The sequence below is a fragment of the Zerene cesonia genome, chromosome 12 (genome assembly GCF_012273895.1).
Source record: "Zerene cesonia ecotype Mississippi chromosome 12, Zerene_cesonia_1.1, whole genome shotgun sequence".
Taxonomy (NCBI): Eukaryota; Metazoa; Arthropoda; class Insecta; order Lepidoptera; family Pieridae; genus Zerene; species Zerene cesonia.
In genome coordinates this window covers 2,962,247-2,972,261 of record NC_052113.1, presented here as the reverse complement: position 1 = coordinate 2,972,261, position 10,015 = coordinate 2,962,247, and the positions used below count along the sequence as shown (strand labels likewise).

Below are 10,015 nucleotides of genomic sequence, written 5' to 3'. Positions count from 1 at the left end.
CGGGACTTCACTTTTTCACAGTTCCAGCACCGCAGTGATCGACACAAGCAAAACTATCATAGACTACTACTGATTACCGTGCTTTTCTCGAGGATCTTCTTGTCAATCAAAACAAGCAAAGTTTTGAAGTCGTAGCGTATCTTTTTTTCAGATCAGTTCTATAAGAAACCTAGTCCACGATCCTCAATATAAGAAGTTGATGGACCTTTATCTTGACAACAACACTATTCAGTTTGTTAAGGAATTAGAAGGGTCCGAATGGTTCACGACATTTCGTGTTTTGAGTTTGCGCGGAAATCGATTGAAGCAGGTAGGTACTTATTCTATAAGACGAGTAAATAAAACGTTTTGTTCTTTTTTGGTTAAATTGGAGGTTTTGTCGCTTTTACGTGAAGTAAATGTTTTTGATCCCTGTTTTTAGTAGTTTTAATATTATTGTGTTATCTTAAGCTATCCTTTGATTATCCAATAATAACAAATGTAGATGGTAAAAAAATTATGTATTAAATGCACTTGAATGATTCTAAAACGTTTGTTTAATTCTCAATTTAGCTTTCGTCGCGTAAGTAAATAAATTGGTGTCCAGACTGGACTGGATCAAGTCGTCTACATTATTGTCTGGTGTCCTCATTTAAATAATAGCTATTTAATTTGCTTCTGAGATTCAAGTATATTAGAATGAAAACTACTGAACTTTATTGTCTTTGATAAAATGGTAATAACTATCTTCTGAGTCGGTACTATGAAGTATAAGTTTTGCTCCAGCCGCTTTGCTCTCTAGACTCTTGACGATTTTCAATCCTTGGTTAAATGGTATTCTTTATTAGATAAAGTATTACACAATAATATTGAAAAATAAAAACATGTAAAATGAAAAGACAGACAAATGGAAAAGTTTTTAAAATATTCTACGAAAAATGTTAATCAAGGATTGAAAAATTGATCCAAAGTCGGATAGTCTTGTGTGTTTCTCATATGTTATCAAAAAGCAATTCAAGTTAGTATTTAAAAAATAAGCGACCTAAATTAATATTGATTATTTCACTACACAAATCATAATATTTAGAAGTCGTTCAATTCCACATAAGACGGCCCTTCTCAGATCTGGAAGAAATTAAAGTAAATATTTACTAAATTAAATTTTCATGAGAAAGGGCATTATTCTGCGTAAGGAGATAAACGTGCCTAACTCGATAAAGTTTATAACTTAATTTTTACATAATTCAGAAAAATACTTACATGACCTAGTTTAAGTATAATGCAGTTTTAATTTTTTTATCTCTGTTTATTAATGTAGGATTTAAGAATAGCTTAACGCATTTGGTTCTGTGGATGAGGATAAAAACTTAAAATTTAAAAATAAGAAAAAAGGTCTTGTCGGAAAAAAGACGGAGTCGGGCGACCAATTACTACATTATAAAACATGCATCAAAATCTTTATTAATACATTTCAGATACCAGTTTACGCTTTCGACAAGGCCTTCCAAGTGAACAACAATATTATGGGTGTATTTTTAGGTCATAATCCATGGCGGTGCGACTGTCACTTCACACCACGTTTCCAAGGATTACTGCTCAAGTATAAGAGAGTTATCCGAGACTTATCCGATATAAAGTGCTCGAAATCAGACGATAAAACCATTTCGCAAGTACAGGTAAAGTACAATGGAAAGCCAACCTAGGTATATCGTGTAGGCGTTACTGAATAATTGATTATTATTATTTCGCTGGTATAGTTGCTGGATTAACTATACACTGTCTAGGCTAGAAATCCAGGGGCCCCTTATCCACTAGGGGAACCCCTAAAAAAGTTTTATAGAAAAAAATTTGTACCTATTTGAATGTGATAGTTGAGCACGCATCGGTACGAATGGAGCTAGCTCGCACCAGCTAAGTTACCACACCCTCACAGAAAATCGGCGGGAAATATTAGCATGCGAATGCTACTGCGTTTCGTTCGCTGAGGGTGGAGCCGGGAGCCCGTATACTTTTCCTAACCTTTTCATTAAAAGTCAGCCATCCACAAACGACCTTCCGCCTCTGTAAATGTTCATTGGCGTTGGTAGCGCTTACCATCAGGCGACCCGCAAGCCCAAGATGACGTAAAAAAAACCTGCAAGTAAAATTCTTGTACGTTTTCTCAATAATAACAAACACACGCTCAATAAGGAAACACGTTGCTATAAAATTAATTTTGAAAGCAGATGAAGTGTTGGTCAGTTAATATTTAATAAACCTACTAATAATTTATACCTCACCTTAACCTATTTATCAAGTAATTTTTAAAAATTGATTATTAATGAAATTATTCGAGCAATAACAATTAGTCCTATTAATCGAACTTCAACTTACTACCTACGAGTGTTTACCGAGAAAACACCCAGACTTAAGACAACATCCATCTATATGTTTTCCAATAAAGTACCCGGGTCGCAAGGTACTGGGAATTATTTAAACAATTCACGATTCTTTGAATTAAAGTAAGAAGAAGGTGATAAAAAAATTGTGTTATACTAGGGGCCCCGAGAGTTAATCCGGCCCAGCACCTAAGTGTAATTTTTAGTTTGATTTGGGGTACGGTAACATCGATTATAATTTAATACTCCACTGGATGTCTTATACGAATTAGAGACATTTATGGGATTTTAAGCACCGTCGAGACATGTAACATCTGTCTATCTGCCCGTGACCACGCTCACTTTTTTTTTTGAAACGACGTGGTGATTAATAACATTATAATAAATGATTTACTTTTGATTTACAAAATATTCAAATTCTTACTTCCATTATTAGTTGAAATATATGATAGATGTTAGGAGTAACCGTATGCTACACGAAATACCTAAAGCTTAATGTTTCTACCTACTTTAAGCTTCCTTTTCCTATCCTGTTTTTTAAGTCAGAATATCCAATGTAATGTTACGATGTTCATTTTTCGCAAGCCTTGAACAATCGTAAAGTTATTCTTTAAAATTTTTTGTAATCCTATAACCAGGACCAGGCATCTAGAGAAATAATAACTTTGGAAGAGTTGGTTGAAAAATTGCAAATTCGCGAAATATTAAAGTAAAAAAACTTTGTAGATTTTTTCAGACCAGAAAAATTCTGTCAGTTCAGAGAACTTCTGAATCCGTGGATTTTTTTTAAATTAGAAATTTATATGAAGGGCTTTACTGTTAAATGCTTGCCTTTTTATATTGTAATAAAAAAGCGATCTTACAGTTATTGATTTGATTATGAATAAAAGAGAGTGTTTTATTACACTTTCAATAGATTTAAGAACAAAATGTATTTTGTTATTATACGATGGATCGAGCTATTTTTGTTGCCGAAAAATTTTATTAGATGTCCTAATAAAATTTGTTTCAACGAGAAATACTTTCATGATTTGATGTTTAACCTTCGAAAATACTGAATTGGGTTCGCTTCTATTATTTTACTTCATGTCATTTTTATTGCTGTTGACGAGTTCTTAAAGTATTATTTTCCTTGTTTACCTATTAAGATATAATTTTAAGTAATTATTCCAAAATATGGTTACATGTTTTCAGTTATTGCATTTTGTAAACAGCTCTTTAGATAAGGCTTATTGTCCTCAACAACTTTACCAGTGAGTTCTAAGTTTTGGGGTGTTTTTAATTTTATAAATTATTTATTTCAGATTAGCACACTATCTTTAGGTAACGTGTGCAGCAGGACGGAACTGAAAATGCCCATTAGTTCAATCAATATAGCCAATTTGGTTCTCGCTCTTCTTATACTTTTGGTTATTGGAAGGTTCCTGTATGACTGGCACCACTTTAGAACAACTGGGAAGCTGCCTTGGATATCTTCTATTCTGCCTTAAATAGTATATAAACTTATATGTGATGAATGTACAAAATATAAGCAATAATATCAAACGCACAAATTGACTATAAAGTATGTTTGTGTAAAGGCTTAAAATAGGTATTTATTATAATAAAATAATCGATTAATTTATTAGCATTTCGATTGCATTCAAAGTCTATAAATTTAATATCAATTACTGAATAATTAAATATTTCATCACAATGTAGAGATTAAAATATTTATTAAAATTAAAAGTGATTATATTGTATATTTATTTGACGTAATTTAATATTATTTAAATTTTTTAAAATTCGATCAGGACAGATTTCTAAATCCTTGTGTAATATTTATTTGTCCAATAAAGAATATCTAAAATATCATCACTCAAGCCATTACAATTCGTATCTGAAATGGTTGCTTGATACACTTTTAGATAATAAATCTTAACCAAGGATCGAAACAACAGTCTTTAGACATTTACGTTTATTTCTTATTTCATTAAGAATAAAATTTTTTGATATATTTATTTTACATATATTAAGTAGGATAAATTTAAATTACTGAGCGAAGACAAGTCACAAAGTTTACTCAGTTTTTATAATAATTTTATGTTGATATCTGTTATATACAATGCAGTCTTGATATTGTCCAACTTATTTTTAAGTGAAATCTACGAATTGATCATGTAATCTATGAATCTTTCTTTAAATAATACTTAGATGTACAAACGAGAGCTTTAAAATTCCAGTCATAGTTCATTTCTTAATGAAATGTATACAATTTAATTTATTTATACGCTCCTCTTTAAATTTATCAGTAACAAAAATGTTCATTGAGCGGAAACAGTTCAGTTCGAGATATTTTTAACATATGCACCTTGAAATAATACTTACTTCATACAAAAAATAATTTTCTAGTTTCATTTGCAATAACGCTAACATAGAGTTACATGGTAATACCTATATAGGGGACAAATACTTTTTAATTGTGTATTTCCACGTGATGTCTTGATTTTCCGCCAATTAAACGTACTCCCTTTTTTAAAAAGAAATTTCCTCATTAAAAAAGTGTCTCAACTGTGTAATTGAGGACCGGTTTCCACTTAATGAGCGTCGATGTTCTTTGATCTTAGCATAATATTTTACAATACAACATTTTATCTGTAATAAACAAATCCTATTTATAAGCTGAATACATTGTTTTTATGAAATTGCTTTTATTTTTTTTCTTTTAAAATCCGATATCCCCTATATCGGAGACAAGGTAGATATTATGAATTCGTACATGTATTATAAAAATGTAAACCAAATTCAATGGAAATATTTCTGGTTTCTTTTTCATAGAATGAAGAACGAGAGAAGTTGTAACGACATCAACTTCTTTAATTTAATAAATTGTATCCCAAGTTATTAGGGCTACTCGCTGCTCGCCATTTTAGTGCACGAATACTAATCATGAATATCTTCTAAAAATACTTAAATTTTCATTAAGGTTATCACGTTTCTAATATTAGCAACGCACCTATTTATTTTATACTATATTTACGAGCTTTTATAGGGAGACTAATCTCGTAGTAGCTAATATAAAGCTGTATAAATAAATATACATATGCATTAATTAGAGAAACAATGTCGTAAACTTGTAGTTTTGAATTACCATTGTAAAATAAAACAAGTTATCATATAGGACACAATATTTGTTTGAATGGACAAACAAATATTCTGTCCTAATCGTATTATTTATTTTTAATATAAGATTTCATATAGAGTAAATTTTTTTACATTATTTTAGTAAAGAGTGTCATCTATGTTTTTATGCATAAACTATGACGTTTCAATAAACCCATAAGTTTCCAAATTGACAGTAAGACTGAAAGAAACCAAGCTACAGAAGTAAACTTAATTCCCTTTTATTCCCACAGATGACGCTGAAGTATAAAAGTGAAACTTCGCCTTTCGTTTTAACAATCAAATGACTATAAATGTCACTAATTTATCATAACTAGCCATGTGCCCCGACTCCGTCTAATTTTAAATTATTAAGGAAATTTTGTGCAGTCGCTTTGAAATCATGCCTGTACGATTCGTTTTTGTTTATATAAGAAGATTGAGAAGATTGGAGGTCTTTATTTTTTATGAAATGTAATAGTATATCACATAACTCACATAGCTCCTGCTGAAATTCTGATCGAAATAGGTGAAGGAAATCATAATGCGGAAACCCGCACGACCCAAAATCAAAAGTTTTAGCACATTTCACATCAGCCAATACGCATTTGGCTAGTGTTGTGGATTATTGAGACCTGTGTCACAGATTATTGAAAAACTACAACGTAACCTGTGTCCCTAAAATGGCAATGGCTCATAGCCGTGTTAACATTTCCTTCTTCATTTTTGCTTTGAATTTGTATCGCGCTTACATTTGGTGTTATGCAATCATATCCTATCGAGTTACAGAAATTTTATGTAGAACTACTAGCTACAAAGTTCAGTCTGTGACTTATTTTAATTTTAAGTTTAGCTTTGAATACATTCAACAAATGACAATTTCTTCTAATATATCATATTCTTACTTCTTCTTGCGAACAGATTATAAGTACTTATAAATTTGATACAGTGATAGATTGTATGCCGCTGTAGAATATAGCTAGTATAAATATAATAGAAATTATGAAAGACTTGATAACTTATTTTAAAACTTTTATCTAACATTGCGATTAGAATAAAATAAAATAAATGCATGACAATTTCCTCACAAAACAATTCAAGCCTGCTTCTGAAAAAAAACAGTAGAATAAAACAGAGGAGGTCAGGTCAGCGTATTACCTCAGAAATCTAAAAAGCATTCGAAACGTTTACAAACAAGTTCGGCTTGTTTCCGTTTTTTGGGTCTAAAGTCTAGACTCTAGTCATTTCCTGTGTCCGCTAGTTACCAGAATGCTTGAATTTATTTTCATTGAATTTAAGGATTGAAAGAATTCAATTCGTGCTAGTTTAAGTGCTTTGATTTTCGTTTTGCGCTCTTCTATAATTGCCTAGCTACGGTTTAAATGTTAAATTCATTCGGTAGCTGTTCTATCAACGATTTAAAGCTTTTCCGTAGCCATAACTAAATCTCTTCTCTATGTACATATATAAAATTATTTTGTCGTAATATTAGTTATCATTCTCCGAAACGGTTGCACCGATTTTTATGAAATTTTGTGTGCATATGTTTTGAGAATCGGACGGTTTGTGAATCGGCCAGTATATATTTTTTATACCCTTCCATGATAAGAGCAAGGCAGAATTGGGTCAGATGGTTAATAATAAAATACGATATTATTTTTCCTCTAATCAAATAATCCTTAGCAAAACGTCAGGACAACATAGAGACCATAAATCATTTAACAATAATACCCGCAGATTTCAATGAAGCGATACAAAAAAAGAACTGTGAAGAAAACATCGTGGTTAATGCTTCACGTGATTATTTTATCGGCAAACATTTTACCGACGGATTCGCATATAATCGGTCCATGCTATCAGACGCTCCACTAGCAAATTTTTCTCCCTTTCCCTTCCAAGCTTTGTTTCCGCAACAAAAAGATCCTTGAGTTTGAGTTCCTTAAAATTTTATTATAGAGACAATAAATATAAAAAATAAGGACTGGTAGGTCTGAGACGTCGAAAAATTAATTTTTGGAATTGCTGATATTTTCGTTTCGACAGAGAGTCGTGAGATAAAGCTCCTTGAATCAACGAATGGCATGTCAATAAATCTTACGAGGAATGTTAGTTACAGCAAATCTGATATCTGTCGGAGTGCTGACTCAGCACGATCCTGACTGTATGTTAATATTTGCCGACGTTGCGTTTTGTGTAATGTGATTAATAATTGTAATCACGGATGCTTATGCAGCAATATACTCGTTATAAAGGTACATGTAGTTAGCTGTGTACTTAATATATAATACGGTTGATGAAAGGCCCTACATACAGATATTAATTATGTCTTATTTTATACCTGGGGTAAATTATATTTCCGAAATAAAAGAAACAAATGCCTATCGAATTTTTGCAACTTTTCAGTACAAGTTGCATCAAATTATATGGATATGATATTTTCTTAATTAAAATTAGTTTGACGATTCGATTCCACGCTCAGAATACAATCACAAAATTAATTTTTAAAGATAATTTTATTTGATTATATAATTGATAATCCTACGGTGCCTTATGTAACTATTGAACTGCAATATCAATATAGAAAACAGAATAATCAGAAAAATTCAAATAGGAATTGCTTGTTGGCGCCTTTGCATTTGTGTTCTAAACAAACGTATATTTAAGTATTATTTTAGTATAATTATATAACTAACTAAACAATATCAAACATAAAACTTACTCCACATACAAATGTAATTTCGAATAGAACGTAGCTATCAATTGATAACCAATGGTAGTGGTTAATAGAATTGGACCTCTATTAAATTCAGCCTTGTAATTGAATCTGTTCTTGTGCCAATAAATTGTAGTATAAGTGATTTATCTTGTCTGACAGCCACTCTGAAACGCATTTCTAACGGAGACTATGGGAAAAGTTAATGCATAATTTAGATTCACATGTGCTCTCCCGCTAATGAGCTTTCTTTTCGAGTTACATACGAATAAAATGTGTTGTCGCACTGTCTTTATTTCATAAGCATGAGATTTTTCCTTATAAACTGTGCTTATTATTATTACTCCAAAAACACAAGCAATAAAGTTCGCACTCAAAACTTCTTCGACATTAAAAAGTAAATTACATAATTTGGCACTCAGCACTTAGTGTGGTAGTTTAAGTTTAACAGTATTGTGCCTACTTACTATGTGTCTATGATCGTAATAATCTTAAACAAAGGCCTGTTGATAAAATTAGAAATAAGCATATTACATATTTATATTCAGTGATTGCATTGTTTTGTATATATTATGCAATCAAGCGAATCTATCAATTCATGTATGTTTGCTTTAGATTTAATTCAGTATTATTCAAATTAATATTGAACCAAAACGTAATTAATTCAACTTACTTTAATAAACACAATGTGTATTTTTGCAATTAGTCGCCCAGCTATATACTAGTAGCTTATAATCAGACACCATGATTTGTGGGGGCGTTATGATAAGCTTAGGCTGATCATAACAAACGATCTCAAAACGCCAATAAATCGGGATCCGAGGACGATACATCAGCGATCTAGAGCTGAGTCGGAGGCTGTATTGTGACGTTACCGCACGACGGGCGCACAATACCTTCATTACGCCTAGCTTGCTTACTATTGTTCACTGCATCTGCTTGTTAAAATGAAATAGGTCTTCAAGATGCTTGTACAAACATTTTTCAGTTTACATGGTTGGTGATTCAAGTTGTGCATTACGTATCGCCGTTTGCGTTTTTGCACTATATTTTGACACTTAAACTTAGATCATATGAGATATAATACCATATTTATCATTTTGTTTATATTGAAAATATAATGAAAAAAATGGCCAGGTTTTTATATTCCATTGGCACGAAACCTTTTTTCATTGTGATATGGCGATGTGTAACATCTTAATAAATAATTACAAAAAGCAACAAAATTAAAAGTCACATTTGTTATAATACTATTAATCAATAATCAATCTCAATGAATTATTTTATTGCATTTTTGATTGTACGAACGAAATATAAATAATATTAACCCAAAGCAACGAATTTTTACAACGTCTCCACCGGCATTTAAAATGTGCGTTTATCATGGACGTGCAATATAATGTTATTAAATACAGCGCCTAAATGATGAACGTCGATTTATTTACCCCCTGAAAAGGGACATTAACTAACAAATTAATATTTACGAGATTTATTTTTCATTTTCTCATTTTGAGCGTTTTGTTATTGTCGTTTTTCCCATTCGCTTTATGAAGTAAAATGAGTGTAATTTCAAATGAAATATACACTGCCATATATCTTGTTTTCTATTTCTTTCTGTAATTGACGTTGCCTTAATGAAATGTCATTCACTTATCCACACTCATTTCCATGGCCCATTCCTTATTGCTAAGGCATCATGTTGAGCTGTCAAATAAGCAAAATGATTACACGTTGATTTGAATATTCTTACATTTCGATCTATTTATCGCGATGTTTAATACACTGTTTTCTTTGTATGTTATAA

At 31.2% G+C, this 10,015-nt stretch overlaps 1 protein-coding gene across 1 annotated transcript in view; it reads left to right on the top strand.

Moving 5' to 3' along the window:
- The window catches only part of LOC119830929 (protein singed wings 2), a 31,592-nt gene extending 27,745 nt beyond the window's left edge, over positions 1 to 3,847 (top strand). The window contains exons 7-9 of the mRNA XM_038354119.1: positions 152 to 310; positions 1,455 to 1,655; positions 3,662 to 3,847. Coding sequence (XP_038210047.1) covers positions 152 to 310; positions 1,455 to 1,655; positions 3,662 to 3,847 — 546 coding nt within the window. The remainder of the gene's footprint in view (positions 1 to 151; positions 311 to 1,454; positions 1,656 to 3,661) is intronic.
- Positions 3,848 to 10,015: the final 6,168 nt, after the last annotated feature.